The sequence below is a fragment of the Manis javanica genome, chromosome 14 (assembly GCF_040802235.1).
Source record: "Manis javanica isolate MJ-LG chromosome 14, MJ_LKY, whole genome shotgun sequence".
NCBI lineage: Eukaryota > Metazoa > Chordata > Mammalia > Pholidota > Manidae > Manis > Manis javanica.
Genome location: NC_133169.1, coordinates 7327347 through 7348199, shown reverse-complemented (window position 1 = coordinate 7348199; position 20853 = coordinate 7327347). Strand labels below are relative to the sequence as shown.

At 42.4% G+C, this 20853-nt stretch overlaps 1 protein-coding gene across 7 annotated transcripts in view; it reads right to left on the bottom strand.

The window, feature by feature from the left end:
* Window positions 1–17084, bottom strand: part of DCAF8 (DDB1 and CUL4 associated factor 8) — a 37335-nt gene extending 20251 nt beyond the window's left edge. The window contains exons 1-5 of one of the 7 annotated variants that reach the window (XM_073221832.1): window positions 16715–17084; window positions 15799–15904; window positions 4803–4877; window positions 1437–2113; window positions 343–483 (exon numbers count right to left, since the gene is read on the bottom strand). In XM_073221832.1, coding sequence (XP_073077933.1) covers window positions 343–483; window positions 1437–2113; window positions 4803–4851 — 867 coding nt within the window. In that variant the 5' untranslated portion in view covers window positions 4852–4877; window positions 15799–15904; window positions 16715–17084. Of the gene's footprint in view, window positions 1–342; window positions 484–1436; window positions 2114–4802; window positions 4878–7670; window positions 7781–15798; window positions 15905–16563; window positions 16627–16714 lie in introns of those variants that run through there. The other 6 variants (XM_073221831.1, XM_073221833.1, XM_073221834.1 and 3 more) reach the window with 6 other exon arrangements.
* Between the last annotated feature and the right edge of the window lie 3769 nt (window positions 17085–20853).

The window sequence follows — 20853 nt, the reverse complement described above, 5'->3', positions numbered from 1 at the left end:
CAACCACTAACACCATGGAGCTGTTAAGATGTCCTAAATACAGTCAGAGTAAATTTAAAGGGCTTGGAAGGCACAGGAGACCTCAAGGGTCTCCAAACCAACCATAGTTCAGCTCAGGGGTTAGGAGTAGTCAACTGAACGCTGCAGGTGCAAGACCTAGAGACCTCTGCCAAGAAGTTCAGGATGACTGCCTTTTCTCCCTCATCTACAAATCTTAGCACTCAAGTGAGGCTGGTGACCACAACAAAGGGGACACGGTGGGCAGAGATGAGGAAGGGCCTTTGCTGAGACCCTTGGCTGAGGAGCTGCACTGCACAACCTTTGGGGCAAGAGCTTCCTTACCTTGTGGGACGCTCCCTTGTGTTGGGCCACTCGCTTTGTGTTCTTACAGCACTGGGTGGCAGACAACTCTGCTACCCGCACCTGCCCGTCCCGGGCACACATAGCCAGAGTGGAATCACCACTATTAGGAAGGAACTTGGCCTGGAAAGTTAAGGATGAAAAAAGGGACATAAAAAATAAACTGAGGAGGTAAATTTGAAGGAGAAAAACATGCCGACAACCCCAACTCACCCCCTTTTGTTGCACCACAGCTGGAAACTTAGCTCTCCTACTCTTACACCATTGGCTCAAATCCAATTTCTTCCAAGATTTAAAGGAGAGGGAGAGAAAACACTTCTGATGTAAGGAAGCTTTTCAGTTGACTCTGGAAGGTTGAACTGGTACAGAGTAAGCGCTCAGGTGAACTAGGACTATGCCTACTAAAGGAGAAATGGAAAAAAGGAGGGAAATCTATTTGATACAGGAAGCAAATATAAATTTGCTACACAGCAACAGGAAACTAGAGGGCTGCTGGGGAAGGAAAGAGAACATGCTTCAGGGTAAGTGGCTAGTACCAACATGATGGATGTAAAATCTCCAAAGAATAACAATACTGATTAATATTTACCAAATGTTTATTAAGTAGAACGCATGGCTCTAACTGCTTAGCTTCTATTGCTATTTGATCCTCATAACCTTCTTTGTAATTAGCCGTATCTTATAGATAAGTTAGCTCAAGACAAAGGTTAAATAACTTGCCTAAGATCACACAGCTAGTGAGGAATAGGGCCAGGACTTGAAGCCAAGCAGTCTGGCTTGAGAGTCTCTGTTCTTACACTGTACGTCTCCTACCAGGGGCACATCTCATACCTTCCTGATGATTTCCAAGCACCCTACCTACAATGAGATTTCCAAGTCTTTATTCTCAAGGAAACAAGAGTGCCGTAGGTCTTTCAGTGTATTAACTCCTGAGTCACTATGAGAGCCACGGTGGGACCGAGTCCAGATGGGTGATTCCTACCACAACTCCTAGCGGCCCCCACTCCAGGCAGCAGCTCAGGTCTGTCTAACTCATGCCTGACCTTCTCAGCTGCTCTTCTGCTCCCTTGCCTCACCTGGAAGACATTGCTTTTGTGGCCGCTCTCAAAGTCCAGCACTGGCTGCCGCCGCACCCAGTCCCAAACCACCACTTTCAGGTCATCGCTGCCACTGGCCAGCCAGGTGCCACGCTGGTTAAAGTGCAAGGTATTGACACAACCAGTATGGCCCTCAAGCCCATGCTGCAAGCGGAAACGCTGCACAAAGACTCTTGCCCCACAAGCCTCATATACAAAGCGGGCACTTGAACCCAGCTCCCGCTCCCGAAGGGCAGGAAGGGCTTGCCAGCGAGGTCGGGGCAGGGCTGATGTCTCTGAGGAAACCCAGTCCTCCAGGGCCCGCTCATCGTCTGATGAGTCCTGGTCACGACTGGCCCGCTTGCGCTGCACACGGCACCGAGGATGCTCCTCCTCCTCCTCCTCCTCCTCCTCCTCCTCCTCCTCCTCTGAGTGGTCATGTACTTGGTTTTCGTCGTTGATGGAGTAATGGCCAGTGTCTTCCATGCTGTCAGAGTCCTTGTCTTCACCTGAGCTCTCTGTATCTGTGCCTCGACTTTCCGTGCTGGTGCGGTTGGGGCCACCGTCATCCCCGGTCAAACTCAAGCTCAGGTCTGAGGCCTCCACTTCAATGCCTGAGGATGTCTCCCTCCCCTCCTCAGCTCCGGACATCTCCTCCGGACTGCTAGACAGGCTTCCTGCGCGTCAGTGACGAATGGGTAGGTGGGGGGGGGGGACGAAGGAAATAAGATAGTGATCAGAAAGCTTTCCTCTCCTTAGTCTAAGAAATCATCCCATCCAAAGACCCAGAAACCAACTTTGGTCAAAGTGTCTTTGTTACAAATGCTTATAAAGAGTACCTGCAGAGGTGACCTCATATAGGATGACAATGAAAAGATTAAGACCAAAGCCACACAAAATAAAGGCAGTTCAACACAAGTGAAGAATTACAGGACAACCTAAGATTCTAATAAATTCTCAAGAAGCAAGGCACTGGCGAATTGTATGGAAGTACAGCCGATACAAACACCTTGGGCTCTATTCTGCTGGAAGGACATCCATTAGTTACAGCAAATAATTAAACTGATACAAGAAAAAAGAAGAGCCATCTGCTGTAAGAGTTAGCTTAGCCATCTTCATAGAGAAAGACGGAAAATAACTGATTACAATCACTCTGACAATAGATGTGGACTTGGACTATTTCCTGTTTGGAGGAAATCCCACTACCTCTACCTCCTAAATCCTGAGGTTTCTTCTCCCAAGGTCCCAAATCCACCAAGAATCAAGAAGGAAGTGGAAAGGGCAAACAGGAATTGTGATCATTTGAGTGGGTTCATGCTCACTTTTTGCTAATAAATATATTCTAACTTCCATTAATTTAATAATTTTATACAATTCTTAGTTATAGGAATTCTTAGAAAGCATAAGTAAAATTGATAAAAAGCAGGGTTATTATAGTGGATCTGAGAAGAAAAGTTCACGATTTTCTAGGTCTGCCACACTGGTGGTTTTAAGTAAGTGGGTCCCTTGAAGAGGTCTCACCCCTGACAGTGAGGTCCTGCAGTCCCCGTGAACAGCCAAGTCACATTCTAGTGAGCACTCTGGCAACGTTCTAGAGCCAGTGTGACCACAGCTTCCAAACTAAGGTCAAGGTGTGATAAAAGAAAGCAGGGAATGGGGATTTTAAACAACTGCTCATGGCCTTCTTTCCTAAGACGACCATAATTTTTATCTTGTCAGAATTAAAGAATATTAGGAAAGGCAGACTAGCTATGTGTGACTCTGGTATGACCTATTCAACTCCAATACCACACTGACGTTGAAGAATTCAAAGCTGGAGCATCTTACTGGTCAGTCATCTGGATTAGAGCAGTAATTTCTAAAGACCTCTGAAGCAATGGAGCCCCTTTTCAATGAACTCTTAGGCAAAATCCAATACAGGAAACAGATAATTTATTCCTAGGAACTGCATCTGAGGAGACTGCTATATATTCCAAGGAAGATCAACACTTGTGGTTATGAAACACAATTGCACTTGAGACGGAGTGGTAAGAAGGGATAAAATGTCACATCTGTCACTTCAGTGGAGAAGGAAAAAAAGAACACCCAAACTTCTATCATTTATTGTTAAAATTATGATCAACAAATTAAGATGACTTTGGGGGTCCGACCACATTAACATATGAGCCAGAGCATATATCACATGCTCAGCAAAAGGACCCTGCCTGATAAGTCAGTGACCAAGATCTAGCTCAGGGGTTAATTTTTTTTTTCTGTAAGGGGCCAGACAATAAAAACTTCAGGTTTCACAGACCCTATGAATCTCTGTCACGACTGCTCAACTCCACTGTTGTAGGACGAAAGCACCCATGAACACTATGTAAATGAACAGGGCATGACTGTGTTCCAAACACCTTTACAAGAAAAGTGTAGGCTGGATTTGACCTGAAGGCTTGTTCGCCAATCCCTGATCTAGCTAAGGGCCAAACGCCAAATCAGCTATACCTCAAACCCTGTGCCTTTCAACTAAGACAAATAAAATACCTGAACTAGATTTCATTTACAGAAGATGAATGAATGGCAGTGGTAAGAAAAAAACAAAGGGGCGATAAAACAGAACTCAAAGCTCCCCCCTGCCCTTAGTCACCTTCACTGCTCTGCCCATCGCATCAACTAGAGTTAAGCCTGTAATTCTGACCTGCAAGATGCTGAGAAATGCTACAATCTGTGCTGCCCCAACTATATCCATCTGTTTAAAAGAATATTTCTCTAGTTTAAAAATTGGTTCAGAGTTAAGTATTGGTTGAATAACCTAGGTAGCAACTGTACTCTATCAGAATCTTGATGGTCTGCCTTCAAATCTGCCCTAGACTCAATGATTTAATGCTCTGCAGCACATTCCTAAGAGGAAAGACAGACAGAAAGTACCAATCCTAACGAGGTTAGGTTGTAACTTCATCTCTTTCTAGTATCTCTACTGAACGTGATCTGCCAGGGAAAGAGACCTCTCATTTTAACAGGGGAACTTCACCTTCCCAACATTTCCCTTTGTTCCCACTACCAACTGGATCTTCTCTTTCTCCCTTATTAACAGCATCACCTAGGTTTTGTCCACCCTTATAACCTTTGAAAATTCCAAACCACGTGACTTAACACAGTTACTATTGATCTCCTGAAAGTGATCAGATGAAAGTTGAAGGAGCAAAAGTGCCAGATAGCCCAAGGCATTTCCTGTTATTTTCCTATACTCAAAATAAGACAAGAAGGGTTAACTTATAGGAAAGACCTCCTTCTCTCCTCTAAAAGCCAGGTCTCCACTCTCTTTGGGGGAAAAGGAGAGCCCCAACGGGTAGCAAAAACAGCTTCCCCTTCCTTCTGGCCCCTTACCGTTAGCCAAGTCTGTTCCTCCATCTGTGCTGCCCCCTTTGCCGGACATCCTGGAAGCTGTGTACTGTAGCCAGCCTGGATTTAGGAAAAGGAAGAAAATGGAACAATTAGGAAACTATCTGGGAAAGATGAGAGAAGGAACAAGGAGGTTTAACAACGTATAGCCGTTATCATTTTCATAAAAATGACTTTCTTGTGTGTATTTAACAGGGCTTCTTAGTTGCTGAACATCATACCAGATTTCCCCCCATCTATATTCCATAAAGGGACTATCATTGGGAGATCAACAGCCATCACTTTACCTTACTGAGTAACTGGCAGTGCTTTTTCAGATGGGAAAGAGGGAAACTGAAATAAAAGTTGGAACAGCAGGCAAAGATCAAGTGACAGGTACTACAAGCAAAGAGCCTTACTTAACACAATACAAAACGCCAGCTGCTCGGCAAGAATCTTCCATTGTAAATACTAGTCCTATGTATCCACAACCTCTATAAACTTGTCTTTATAATACGATGGGGCAGCTCAGACTCTGAATATCATCTGCACACAAATCAACAGAAAGAGAAGAAATCAAGCTCTTGGGGTAAGAGTTTGGATTTTCTGTTCACTAAGATACTTAGCTTCAAACTTTTAGGCACAGGTGTAAATTAAAGAGTATAAGGAGCAGATCCAAATGAGTCTCAGGAGCCCCCCTACCCCTAAGAAAGAACCTGAAAGGTATTTTCCTCTTCTACTTAGAACTAATAGTTACCAAGTGCAAATCTGGGGAAGAAAAGGGTGACACTTCCATTATACTGTCTCAGTCCACTTCATAAAATGGCAAACATTATTTCACCTAATTCCACCAAATTTCAACAGATTTTTCTTTTTGGCAAAGCAACTAGGAACTTGAAAACCTAGCTCTTTTCCTTTTATACCACTTTTAACACATCATTTTTTTCACAGCCTTACTCCCATCTCGAGCAAATTCCAAAGAGCAAAGAATAATACTATTCAGACCACAATTTTGTTAAGCCCTTTCAGTGCCTTGGACAAAAGGCACTGGTCAAAGACAAAGTATGATTATGACTCCAGCCCTTGTACCCAGGCACACTGGCCTCTAATCTCTCAACAGCCCTTTCATTCCGTAACAAGTATCGCAGAAGCAGACCCATCCTTATCCTTGCCCCTTACTCTCCTCTACAGAAATCCAAGATGCTTCAAAAAAAGTATCCTTTACCAAGCGACAGCTGCGCAAAGCTCACACATAGTAGGCCAGAGCGGGGGAACAGAAATAATGCAAGAGCAGGACTGAGGCTGAATTTGCAGGAAGGACACCTGGAAGGCTGATTAAAGACAATGCCAACAAAAAACAGATTTGAGAAGCCACATAAAGAAAAACAGCGAGGGGCTGTTTGCAGGGCAAGCTGCTTCCCTCCTACTACTTCTTCAATGATTATTTCTGCACGGCATTCCTCACACAGCACTTGTATTTTCCTCTTGGTAGTTAGTCCCTGTTTATGTTCTTTACCATCTTAGCAATCTTCTTCCCCACCTAAGGTTTAAATTAATTACATTAATTGTATAAGTCCTGTAAATGGGGAAAATGACTGCACTACTTTATTAAGATTAAAGACTTAGATCATACACATACCTTAAAGTCAATTGAGACCAGACGTGATGTTTTCTTATCTCCAGAATCAAAACTGTCAACCACTCCAATACTTCCCGCCCCACTACTATTCACTCCCAGAGAAGAACAAAGTAGCTCCTGGGACCCTTTCTTGAAACTAACTCTCATCAACTTCTACAGAAGCCCAGATTGCCTAAACTTTACAGACTCATAATGGCTCTAGAAAACATTTTGCCTTCCCGACTCCACAACCAGGAGGCGCCAGAGCCTAATGCCACCTAGCTCTCAGCAGTAAAGAGTCATGAGGTTCAACCCCATACCCAGACTGGGGACACTGGTTTAAAGTTCTTGCAAGAAGGATCTTTTCTTTTTGAAAAAAAGTTGACAGAATCTATTGCTAAACTCAGAAAGAGAGAAAACCCTGTGAATGCTTACGCCAAATTGTTTAATCACTGAGTGGTTAGGCAGATAATTTTGAAAGGTCACATTTTAGGAGCCACAGAATTTAGCAAAATCAGTTCTAGACTGAAAATTAGAAGCCCAAGATTCTGGTATCAGCTAAGCCATTAGCATACTTTGTGACCTTGGATGAGCTGCTTAATCTTCTCTGGGCTTCATTTTCTTCTTTTGCTGAACAGTGTTAGTAATTCCAGAGAAGGGATAGGTAGGTAGAATTGCATGCTAAACGTACAGTAGCACAAGGATGCTACTTAACAGTGGTCCCAAGATCATTAAGAATCTCTTTCAGTGAAAACTTAGAGCATGAGCCCTCAATATGTATGTATATACACAAAACATTTAATAAATTCACATTAAATATTAAGCTTAATTTTTCTAGGAAAAAAAAGAGAAATTTCAATATTCTTCTTCTATATACCACTGTATCATCTCCATACCTCTTGGGGTGCACACATTCCCATTTTGGGGCACCACTTCACCAGAAAGCCAAGAAATGACGACAATAATAAAATACAATTATGTGGGAGATGAGTTGTTATTCTTCTCATATAAATTTCTATCAAACGAAGAAACTTGAAACCATCTCAACTCCAGGGCAGGAATCAGAGTAAGTGCCCAAACTCATGCAAGCTAAGATCCTATGATTGTGCCCTAGGTCTCAGGTATAGAAGCCACTCTAGAATCTTTTCAGTCACCAAGGACCACCACCTTATTTTATACTGAGGTTAGGATCTTACTTCACCCAAACTTTTCACTCTTTAACTGCACTACCTTCCCAACAAACCCACTATTTTTACCTTGATCAATTTCCATGTAAAATCCAGTCCCAAGCAAACCCATCTGAGCTTGGAAGAGCTGACGAGCTCACTGCGCCAGGTAGCTGGGGGAGTTTAATTAGATTAGCTCCATGGCCTGTACTCTAAAAATAACCACAACCCCTGCCAAACTGAAGGTTAAAGAGTAAACTATTGGGGGGTGGGGGAAAAGATCCAGGCATCATTTTAATTTGTACCCAAGAAATCTCATGACTTGGATTTTTTTGTCTTAATAAGAAAAAGGCCTTAAATTTTTAACCAAAGACATGACAAAATATTAACTAAAACCAAGCAGAGGAGGAGTTAATAGAGTGTACTTTGTGAAAGAGGTACCAAACATCTCGTTTAAAACCACTGAGGCGGCTTTCTTTTTCTAATAATGATGAAAGATTTGTACAAGAGACCACGTAAACTAGAACAGCAAGGACATCCAAATGAAAACAAAAAGAAACTCAACTCACATGTTGTACAATATGCCAAAAACAAACTCAGCATGGATCATAGACCTAAATGTCAAAGTTGATACAACGTCCAGGAAACAAAACTGATGGTCTTTGTAACACTGAGGTAGGCAAATAAATACTTCTTAAGATAGGTCACAGAAAGCACAAAGTAGGAAATAAAAATTAATTGGACTTAACAAAATTAGAAATCTCTTCAAGAGACACATGAAAAGACAAGATTGGAAAAAAATATCTGCAAAAGACATGATATAACTAAGGAAGCAACCAGTATTTAAAATGTCTCACAGCTAAATAATGACCACTCAGAAAATAAATGAATACCCAAAAACCTATAGGCAAATGTTTCAGTGGCTTGATTTACATTCATCAAAAACTGGAACAACCAAATGCTCTTTCAGCAAGGTCATGGACAAACTGTGGCGCAGTACACAATGGAATACTACTGAGCAATAAAAGGAATGAACTGCTGATACCCACTGGCAACACGGATGGATCCCACATATGTTATGTCAAGTTAAAGAAGCGGCATTCAAACAGCTACCTAATATTCCATTTATAGGACACTGACAGCAGGCCAATGGTTGCTCGGGTGGGGAAAGGAACTGACTACAAACTGGCACAAGAAAACTTCTTGAAATTATGAAAATGTTCTATGCCTCTACCATAGTGGTGTTGCATGACCAAGTGCTTCTCAGAATCCACAGAATGGATCACTGAAAAAAAGGATATATTTTACTGTATTTTAATTATACCTCAATAAATCTGACTGGGGAAAAAAATGAGGAGGAGGGAGAGGGGAAGAAATCATGTAACGTGTTAGATAAAACCCAACAATTAAAACTACTAAGTTCTCAAGACTGTGATAAACAGTTAATAAAAAGAAGTTAGATAAAGTGGGCAGTATGTCACAGTAAACGAGAGCAAAATGTCAGCTTTCCTTGCTTTGAAAAAAGTACAGAGGATTTTTGCTGTGACCAAAACTGCCTGTGTGATTTATCAGTACCTACATTAAAGGCAAGATGAACCCTAAACTCATAAAACGTCTCCAACCTTACTGTCTTGGTAACAGCTAAGAATATCAGGGGCTTAAAGTAGTTCGAAGTATTCGGCGGCTGCGTGTCGATCTGTGCGCTGAGCGCTTCCGTCGCCCCAGCACCCTCCCAAGCCACTCTAGCAATCTTGCTTGGCATGCCTCATTCTGGAACTCAAGTGCCAACTCTCCAATATAAAAACCCACATTTAAATGACCAAGATTTTAGAATTTCTTCTGAAACTGAAAGGTGATGGTAGAAAACACTTCAATTATTAGTTAAGATTGACAGCTGAAAGCAACGGTCCCTAGTTCCTGTTGGGACAACACATGTCCCAATCTACTCACAACTGAACAGATGTTCAGGGTTGATCTCCATCCAAAGTACAAATGTGCTTTTCAGTCCTAGGTCCCACAGTCCATCTGGAATCAACCAGTCCTACCTTCCCCACCCACCCCCTTTTTTCCAAGCTGAAATGGCTCATTTTAAATTTCCTGTCCTTACCTTTCATTTCTCGACTTCACAATACACACTTCTCCAAGCCACCTTTCATGGCTCCTGCCGCCAGCCATGCTCTCATAGTACAGTGCTTGTCAACCAGACAAGAGGAGCTCAGATACTGAAATTCAAAGACGACCCAAAGGAAGCTGGAACTCCTACTACGTAAAACATGTTGAGGTGGGGGCAGGCCTATAGTTCTGGGCACTCTCTACTAAGTACTTGGAGGAGTTGAATATACTGCACTGTCTCCTCTGGCAAACGAAAGAGGAGCAAGGAGAAACTACAAACGTCTGTAGATCAGGAAAATTAAACTCTATCCCTACTGTACAGATCTCACAGCACAGGGCAAGCTAACTGTACAGAGGCTCTAGCCTCCCTTATTTATCCAAATTACAGGCCTCTGGCACCACCCAGTGGTCCGTCGGTACACAGACATGATAGTAATGCAACAATGTACAAAGCAATACAGGGGATACAAACACAAACAAGGCAGTCACAACCCCTTTAATAGTCAATAATAAATTAGGAAAAATGAGTATACAGCTGGGAATCAAGAGATCATTAAAAAAAGATAAATAGAATGTTGGATAGAGGTAAGGATTACATTTAGTTTTAGGAAGAAAAAGCTTCTATGGAAAAATTAGCTTTTAAGCTAGGCTTCGAAAGAGAGGACTTCAATAGGTAGAGGTGAGAAAGACATTCCTTAAGGACCAGAATGAAAAGATGTGGAAGATGAGAAACCCGGTATGTTAATGAAAACAGACTGAGGTATAGTTGATTAGTTAGCGTAAGGAAGGAGACACGAGTTTAAAAGCCTGTCTTCTGCTTACGGCAGAGGAAATTAAGTAAGGGCATCAGTGTGAGAACCGCAGCAGAGGCAGACCTGATAGTACTCAGCCCAATAAGCAGTTATGAAGCTCAATAAAATCAAGACAAGTTTGAGTCTGGGCACCCAGAGGATATCAAATATCATAAATAAGAAGCTGGTGAAGAGATGACTTTGATTATATTTAAAATCCAAGTTGACATGTCAGAAAAGGTAGCAGAAAACCAACAGAGGTCAGAAACTTGAGAAATAAATTAGGGCCAGAGGGATAGAACTTGGAAATTATTTGTAGAGAAAAGCTTCAAAATCAAATACCTTATAATATTATACCTCACTAAAAAAAAAAACAAACAAACAAATTAAGTACCCAGGAAAGCTCTGAGAGAGTTCAAGGGAAGGATCTCCGGGAATCCCTACCTTTATGAAAAATAAGAAGCAAGCATGGATGCTTCACATTAGAACTTGGCCTAAGGCAGAGAAATGCTCAGGAGAGGAGTAATGAGTGTTAAATGCCCTGGAAGCCAAGAGATAAAAAGGTTTCAAGAGGTGGGGGTGGTCCGTGTTTCAAATGCTACAAAGTACAGAAAGATGGATACTGAGAAAAAGCCTGTAAGAGTCAGAACAACTTTTTCCAGCGAATTACCTCAAGTATTGAGTGAGAAAGCTGTTTTTTCCCTATTCAAAGATAACAAAAGGATTCAGCTGTCTCTTCAGTTCAAATTCAGTAAATTTCCTTAAAAAACCATTAGCTGACCAATTAATTATAACCTGAGACCCATGTTTGAACAATTCAAAAGTGTTTTTATTCACACTGTCACTTGTACTTCCTAGAAAAGCCTGGGCTTCTTCCTCACTCAGCAATGATCCTCCATATATTGTACACAACTTAGGACACAGCTCCAAGCCTATGATCTCTGCTTACCTGCTCTGGCTGGCCTTTTATTATAGAATTCAGAAAGCTTGTTAATACCTCTTTTGAGCACATTCATATTCTACGAAGCAGAGTCATTTTCCCAGGGACCCACAATCTAAGCCTCCCTTCACTTTAGGTTCTTCTTCCCCTTGAAGGTTCAGAGGACAGCCAAGATGAGAATTTCAAAGTAGTCACCACAGACAACATGAGCAAGATGTGGAAGTCCCGCATCACCTCTACTATGAAAAAGGAACTTCAGTCATCCTTAGGATGCATACCGTCTCTCCCTGCTGGTCATACCAAACGTCCTGTGTTTACAGTCTACTGGCTTTAATGCTAACAACAGTATTTCAGAGTATGTTAGGAATGCACTCTCACCCTTAATGATGTCTCCAGCAGCAGAGCTAAGGAACTTTTTATAGTAACATTTAAGCCCATTTACCTCAACTTAAATCACTGTTAAGGAAAATTCATTTCTAGGAAATTCCATTGTATTTCTATTCTGAAATATTTACCTTTACATCCAAATACCACTTTTTGCCACTCACATCTCAGATTTTTCTTAAATCAATGGAAAGGACACCAGAGATGAAAAGGTGATGCTCCGAAGGTACAATTTTGAGTAAAGCAATAGAGAAAAAGAGGCTAAAATACCAAGAAGTGGCCTCTTCCTTGCAGCAGAGTAGCGAGCAGGGCCTATGCTGAGTCCTAGGTAAGGCAACACACACACCTGAAGTTATCAAGAATGCTTAAAGTATGCCAGAGGACTATAGCCTCCTGGCTACCACTAAAGATAAATCCTACAGTAGCTTTCTGTACGACCAAGAAAAACCAAGAACAAAAAAGTGACACATGAGGCAAGCATGGATGCTTCACTAACAGAACTTGGCCAGACTTCTTTCAACAGTATCCTCAGAAGATAACGAGTATTTAACCTCTCAGATACAATGGTGAAAATTTCTCCAATAACCTAACCCATTAGACATATGACAGCCCCTTAATAATATGCCAGCTCTGTCATATCAATCACCCCCACACCCTAGGTGCAAACTCAGGGCGCACTCAGGTCATTCATTCATTGTGAGCACACACACGCCACGGGTTAGGCAGTATCTGAGAAACTGGGCTTCTGGTCCAGAAACAAATCCCATCAAGGCAGAGATAAAGACCACTATAAAAAGGTGACCAGTCTTCATAAAATTCATCACACACTAATTTTTAGAGACCTCTCAAGGACTTTTTTCTCACTCCATAGTAAGAATAACTAAATCAGTAGAATAAAACAGGCTGCCCCCTTTTCTGACCAACTTTAACAGCAATGAAGTTTCTCGGGTGCATTCATGAAAAAAGGTGAAAAAAATTTTCAATATTACTGTAAAGCTAATCTAAAAATCATCGGCATCTGGCTGAAATTGAGATATATATAATAGTCACTACTTCCATGCCTTTTGCTGATTTAACTCTTAGTTGCCTGGGTTCCAAATAGGTGAGAAAATAACAGATTATCTTGGCTCACTGATTATCTGTCTTTTTTTGGGGGGGAGGGCTAATTCAATCTTAAAAACAAATTCTAACACCAATGTTATGCAATAAAAAGCTCTGTTTAGGCAACTCTGTCTTTTTTAATGTGGACATTTCCGAGACATGTTTAGAACAACTTTTCTAGAGTAGAAACAATCCACAAATAAATATCTACTGAAAACAAAGTTTAACTAGTCATTTCATGACTTTAAAAGCCTGTAACTCAAGAACACAGGACCTAGAGAATGAAACTCTAAGGATCTCTCTCCCACAGCCAGGCGCACTCCTACAGAATGTCTTCTACTAGAGTCTGTTTGTTTTTTGGAACGTCAGTATTGTTTGAAACTGACAGCAAAAAGGCTGCTTTCTTTTTAGCTTTCTCTGAGGACAAGCTTCTGTCTTAGAATGATCCTAGTCAAAATGAAAGATTATAGCATGGGAATGGATTCTTATACATTTAATAGACTGCTGTATAAAATACCCTGTCAGCTTGGTGGTGGGTCACAACTAAGGTCAATAAGCATACCTAGCTTCCCACTTTCAGCCATGCTAGGAAATACTTCCTAGTAAGATGCGACAATTCTTATGCAACATCCTGAAATCTAAATTATCTTCAGAAAACTAATAATTTCATAGTTGTGGTCCACTCTAAAAATATTGATTCACTGTATACACAGATGTCACTTGGAGCATAAACCTGGTATGAAACCCTGGAGGCAGGGTGGGATTCTTACCCAGCATAGTAAGACAAAGAACAAAGTTCGGCTTCTTTCAACATATTTCCTTTTCTCCTCCCATTCTTTCCCCCTTCCCCCACCCCTCTTGCCCAAGAGACTTCCAGATCTCATTAAAAAACAAATGATTCAATGCGGTCTCAGCCACTTCAAGAGTCTTTAACTTTAAATAGAGAGAATTAAGCCCCTGGATGGTGGTAAGTAACTCAAATCAATTTTAAGTTGATCACTGCCTTGAACAGTCTGCTTTTTGTTGCAATGCTTTTGTTGCAATGCTTTCTTTAATTTTCATGTGCTTTTACCTCCCCTAAAGAGATGTGGATGAAAAGCCAACAAGAGAATGGTAAAAACTTTTCATCTGTGATATCATATTATTAAAATAGTCTGGCTGGGAAGACGAAATAAACATACTCTGTATTCCCAAGTCCCTAGATTGAAGGATTGAATATTCACTTCAGAAAGAAAGGAGACCATCAACTGGTCTAGTTCTTTGGCAATCTATTGATAAGGATCACTACAGAGTCCAACAGCTTAGAAATAATGCATTCCCTCCATGACAACAAGGACAAGGCGTTAAGGGGTAGGGTAGCTGGAGCAGAGGTGGTAGACAACATTGTAGCAGGAACGGAATTACAATACTTCGTCAACTCTGATCAGGTGCACTAACAGACCAAAAGGAGAGAAGCAATGAACAAAGGAAATGTAGGGATGTTTAATTTAAGAATGTATTTAGAAGTATACATATACCGACATTTATTATTCCCACTGTCCTCTGGCCTTGAACCCCCACCAGACTGACCTGAATCATGTTTAGAAGACAACCCTAGGTGGGCACTTACAAAAGCACACATCTAACTGACCACTTAAAAATGCATGTGAAAAATAACCAAGAGAACATGTTCAAAAGCGAAATGCAAAGAGTGCAAACTAATATATAACTTATTAGCAAAGTTGTTATCAATGATGTGTAAAAAAATAGAAAATATTTTTTAGCATCTATCATGGGCTAGGCATAATATAAGAGCTTTATAAAGGTTTCACTTATGATACAATGACCCTTGGATAAGTGGTATTATCCTGCTTTTAGAGTTATGGAAATTAAGTCAGAGAAGTTTAAGTAACTTGCCCAAGGTCACATGGCTAATAAACTTAGAACAGTATTTAAACCAAGACCCAGCTCTAAAACCTGTACTTTTCCTTTTATATCTTACTGGTACACATACAGGCTGTCAGTAATAACAGTCTAATTTATAATGATCATTTTCTTTTCAGGACACCGAATGGAGTAAAATTCACCAATGTCACACTCAACCGTTTCCTCCTACAAATCATAAAGATGTGAAGAAATTAGCCAGGCCTACCTTCCAGAGTCACTCAGCTCATCTGTCACATACCATGAACCTCAACCAGAGCACTAGTATCCACTACCAGAAACCCAAGGGTCTTAAAAAATGACATTTGCAAGTATGTTCTGACTCCCTCTTTGGCACTGGGCCAGGCTGTGTGAATGCACAGGATGACTCCTCTGCTTACCAACAAATCTTCAGACCAGCTATGAAACAGCAGCCACTAATTTTTTTACCCAAGATGTACCCCCATGTCCTGAAACGCTAGAATTCTGAGCTGGATTGAACTCAGACACCAGCTAAAGGCAGCATCACTCATTACGCCCCAGCTTTTAGTGACAAGCAGCTAAATAGTCTCCTCTACACAGCAAGGAACGAAACCCCAAAGGCCTGAGAGGGGAAGAGACTTGATTCCATAAACGCTGAACAGAACTGAGGCATACTAATTCCCAGCTTTTAACAATAGAAGAAACATGATCCACACAGAGGCAAAAACACAACGCAAATGAATAAAGAGGGAGACACACTCACTTCTAGGCTTAACTGGGGTCATTTGAAGACCCACAGTTAGTTCAGGACAGAAAGACAAGTAGCCTATAGCCAGTTAAACTTGTAAAAGTAATTTAACCAGAGCTGGAACAGAGCCAAGAACAATACCCCAACTCTTTGGGAAATTGTGGTAGGAATTGTATGAGTGTGGTGGTCAGCACTTGGGTATCAGGGTAGGGTCTGTCTTGGACTCAAGAAATTTAAATACCTTCACCCCCAACTCACCTTTTCTCCTTTATTGCTGAAGTAAGGCCAAGCTGTGCTCCTGAGAAATTAGGTCTGTAGATTCACTGGACTGAGAAAAGCTGAAGTTTAAATGGCAAAGATGTCTCTATTAAACATAATATATGCATTAATTTTTTTAGACCGCTTCAGAACTATTTAAAACCACAGTAATTTATCTGACTGTTGAATAAATAACCTACATATAGTAATCAAATGAACCAGGCAAGTAAGCTCCCAGCTCCACTAAAACGTTTAAGTCATTTAAAAGGAAAATCTGAATCTTTTCAAAGCAAACCCATAGCCAAACCTCTCAATAGGCCACAGAGCAGGGGGGAAATCCCGGAATGTGATAGCGCTAGTGCCGGTTTGTTTACAGACGCCAGCAACAATCATGAGTCAGAAATTTAAGCCACCAGATGCTTTCCAACTAACAGGGACCAAATGGGACCGTTCTACGGCGTCCTGAAAGATTTGGGCGTGAGGGGAGGTAAACTAAGAGAATTACATGACAAAGGGTACACCTCCAAACGGCAACAACTGCCTCCAGCGCTCTTGGTCCTCGGCCTCCCGTACGAGGTGCTGGGCCCGAGAACTCGGGGTGGGGGAGGGGGCACTGCGCGGTGGCCCTGGGGCCACGGGGAGACGCAGGGCAGGCCGCGTCCCCTAATCTAAGGGGTGAAAAAGCGCACACAAGCGGGTCACCCGGCGAGGCAAGACGTCCCTGTGGGTGCGGGGCAGCTCTTGGGGGGCGACCCCAGGGCTGACCTGAGGAAAGGGCAGCCAAGTCCTCCCGGCGGTGACGCGGGTCTGGGGAAGGAGACGTGGGCCCTGGGAGATTGGGAAAGGACTCAGACCTATCCTGACGGGGAACGGGCCTGGGGAGAAGGGGCAGGCCAAACCGGAACGAGACACCGACCGGGTAGGTCAAGGGGAGGGAGGGTGTCCGGCTGGGGCAGTTACAAGCGCGGGAGCCGGCGAGGCTCAGCAGCCCCCTTCCCATCTCGGGTCATCCTTCTGCCAGCGGCTGCTCCGACTGTTCCAGGCCCAGCCGCCCCGTCCACAGCCGCCGCCATCTTACACTGGCCAGCGGCAGCCACCACCACCGCCTCGGTTCTCAGCGCTTGCGCCTGCGCTGCCTCGCTTTCCGGCCCGGTTTGCGACGACGTGCGGGAGAAGACTGAGCGGAAAGCGGCCGCACGAGCTCTCGTCTCCCACCCTCCTCGAAGGACGCAGAAGAGGCGGGGCTTAAGGCTTAAGGCAAACAGAGCGAGGGGCGCGTGCGCTTTACGGAGGAGACCAAGTAGTTAAAGCAGAGCGTCGAGGGACCCGCTCCCTCCTGCGATACTCCAAAACTAGTTCGGGGACACCCCCCGAATTCTGGTGGAAATAAACTTCCATTCTAACCTGCTGCAGGCGATCTCCCGGGAGGCAATCTTTTTTTTTAAAATTTTTATTAAGGTATTACTGATAAACACTTTTATGAAAGTTTCACATGAAAAAACACTGTGGTTACTACATTTAACCATATTATCAAGTCCCCCCTATACCCGAATGCAATCACTGTCCATCAGTGTAGTAAGATGCCACAGATTCACTATTTGTCTTCACTGTACCACACTGTTTTTCCCCGTGATCCCTCAAACCATGTGTACTAAACATAACACCCCTGAACCCCTTCTCCGTCCCTCCCGACCTCCCCTCCCACACCCCTCCCTCCCCTTTGGTAACCACTAGTCCCTTCTTGGAGTCTCTGAGTCTGCTGCTATTTTGTTCCTTCGGTTTTGCTTCGTTGTTATACTCCACAAATGAGGGAAATCGTTTGGCACTTGTCTTTCCCCGCCTGGCTTATTTCATTGAGCATAATGTCCTCCAGCTCCATCCATGTTGTTGCAAATGGTAGGATTTGTTTCTTTCTCATGGCTGAATAGTATTCCATTGTGTATATGTACCGCCTCTTCTTTACCCATTCATCTACTGATGGACACTTAGGTTGGTTCCATATCTTGGCTGTTGTAAATAATGCTGCGATAAACATAGGGGTGCATGTCTTTTTGAATCTGAGAAGTTGTATTCTTTGGGTAAATACAAGGAGTGGGATTCCCGGGTCAAATGGTATTTCTATTTTTAGTTTTTTGAGGAACCTCCATATTGCTTTCCACAATGTTGAACTAGCTTACATTCCCACCAGCAGTGTAGGAGGGTTCCCCTTTCTCCGCATCCTCGCCAGCATTTGTTGTTTACTTAGTCTTTTCGATGCTGGCCATCCTTACTGGTCTGAGGTGATATCTCACTGTGGTTTTAATTTGCATTTTCCTGATGATTAGTGATGTGGAGCATCTTTTCATGTGTCCATTGGCCATCTGAATTTCTTCTTTGGAGAACTGTCTCTTCATATCCTCTGCCCAATTTTTAATGGGGTTATTTACTTTTTGGGTGTTGATGCGTGTAAGTTCTTTATATACTTTGGATGTTAACCCCTTGTCAGCTATGTCATTTACAAATATATTCTCCCATACTGTAGGACTCCTTCTTGTTCTGTTGATGGTGTCCTTTGCCATACAGAAACTTTTTAGTTTCATGTAGTTCCATGTGTTCATTTTTGCTTTTGTTTCCCTTGCTCGAGGAGATGCGTTCAGGAAGAAGTTGCTCATGCTTACATTCAGGAGATTTTTGCCTGTGTTGTCTTCTAAGAGTTTTATGGTTTCATGGCTTACATTCAGGTCTTTGATCCATTTCGACTTTACTTTTGTGTATGGGGTTAAACAGTACTCCAGTTTCATTCTCTTGCATGTAGCTGTCCAGTTTTGCCAACACCAGCTGTTGAAGAGGCTGTCATTTCCCCATTGTATGTCCATGGCCCCTTTATCATATATTAATGTGGTTGGGTTTATATCAAGGCTCTCTAGTCTGTTCCATTGGTCTATGGGTCTGTTCTTGTGCCAGTACCAAATTGTCTTGATTACTGTGGCTTTGTAGTAGAGCTTGAAGTTGGGAGCATGATTACCCCCAGATTTATTCTTACTTCTCAGGATTGCTTTGGCTATTCGGGGTCTTTTGTGGTTCCATATGAATTTTAGAATGATTTTCTCTAGTTCATTGAAGAATGCTGTTGATGTTTTGATAGGAATTGCATTGAATCTGTAGATTGCTTTAGGCAGGATGGCCATTTTGGCAATATTAATTCTTCCTATCCATGAGCACAGGATGTGTTTCCATTTATTGGTATCTTCTTTAATTTCTCTCTTGAGTGTCTTGTTTTCAGAGTACAGTCTTTCACTTCTTTGGTTAGGTTTATTCCTAGGTATTTTATTCTTTTTGATCCAACTGTGAATGGAATTGTTTTCCTGATTTCTCTCTCTCTGCTATGTCATTGTTAGTGTATAGGAATGCCACAGATTTCTGCATATTAATTTTGTATCCTGCAACTTTGCTGAATTCAAATATTAGATCTAGTAGTTTTAGAGTGGATTCTTTAGGATTTTTTATGTACAATACATGTCATCTGCAAACAGGGACAGTTTAACTTCTTCCTTGCCAGTCTGGATGAGGCAATCATTTTTTACCTGTATTTGAATACTGGGAAAAAGCAGTTCTCATCAGATTGTTCTAATGAAAACCCCATTTCCTTTGAAGATCTTGTTTTCCCAAGCAGTTTCTGTATCTTCAAGAGGCGCTCCCTGCCCCACAATACCCCAACCCTGCCCCAAGCTAACATGTACACAGTTTTAAAGAAGGATTCACAAGCTTGAGGTGTCGCTAAGCTATTCAAGAGGCTCTTTCTCCGAAGCGGGGGTGGTGTGGTGTGTGTTGAAGGTTCCCAAGAATAGGCGCCGTGATGTACACTCTGCTTCCTTCTGACACCTAAAGGAAGCGTTCAAAGGACCCCTGAAAAGGTTACTCCCAAGCTGGAGGATTTTTCACACCAAGGCCAGGGTGCAAGACTCTGACCCTTCACACCTCCCCCGCCCCACCATCCTATTGTAAGTATATATTACTTAGACTATTGAAATAGACACCCAGCTGGTTTGTCTACTTCCATTATTGCTCTGCTAGTTAAACATAAGGCAGCTAGAGTGGCCTCTTAAAATATAAGTTGGGTCTTTCTATTGCGCTGTTCAAAATCTCCAAACACTTCCCTTCACACAATAAAAATCAAAATGACTTTTATTTGGTTAAGGTGTTAAATCTATCCTGAGGGGGAAACAGGCCAGGGGGAGAGAGGGGCAGGCCAAGGCTGAATGAGACAACGACAGCATAGGTGAGGGAGAGAGGGTGTGTCTGGCTGGGGCAGTTACCAGGGCAAGAGGGTCCAGGCCTCCAAGGAAGGCTCTACAGGATCTGATGCCTCTTTCTCTTTTGAGTTTTATCTACTTCCTACTGCCTAGCTCTGCTCTAGCCTATTAGCCTTCTCTCTGGTACTCCAACCAAGCGTGCTCCAGCCCCCAGGCTTTTGCCCTTGTTCCTTCTTTTCTGGAATGTCCATCCACCAGATCTTTACTAGACTTGCTCTTTCCACTTGTGGGTAAAATTGCAGTATTTCCAGAATCTCTGGCCTGGCTTTAGTGCGTCTCCATATCAACAGGCATTCCTAAGGGGTGGAGAGAGGTAGTTCATCTCCATATCAATGGGTAATTACCTGGCGTCAGAGGGCTTACCTGAACCTGAGAGGTTAGTGGGGGACTTTGCTTGCTTCTGCCAGAGCCGGAGAGAGAAGACCCCCGACCGCTGTTTGTAAGGAATAAGTGGGTTTTAAACTTTATTTCTCTCTTTGACTGATTTCGGTTTCAGTTAGGTTTTTTTGTCCCGGGATTTCCTCTCCCGGGAGTTATACCACGTAATCAGATCTCTATTCAAATGCCATTTCCTCATAATAGAAATTTAACTATTTCAACTAAAATGGTACCCTACACCACCATCCTCCCCCTTCCTCTATTATTTTCTTAATATTTTATACCTATAATTACATATTTGTGACCTAATATTACTACTAGAATATAAGCTCTAAAAGAGCAGGGACTATGTTTTTTTCATCTTTATATCACCAATATCTAGAAA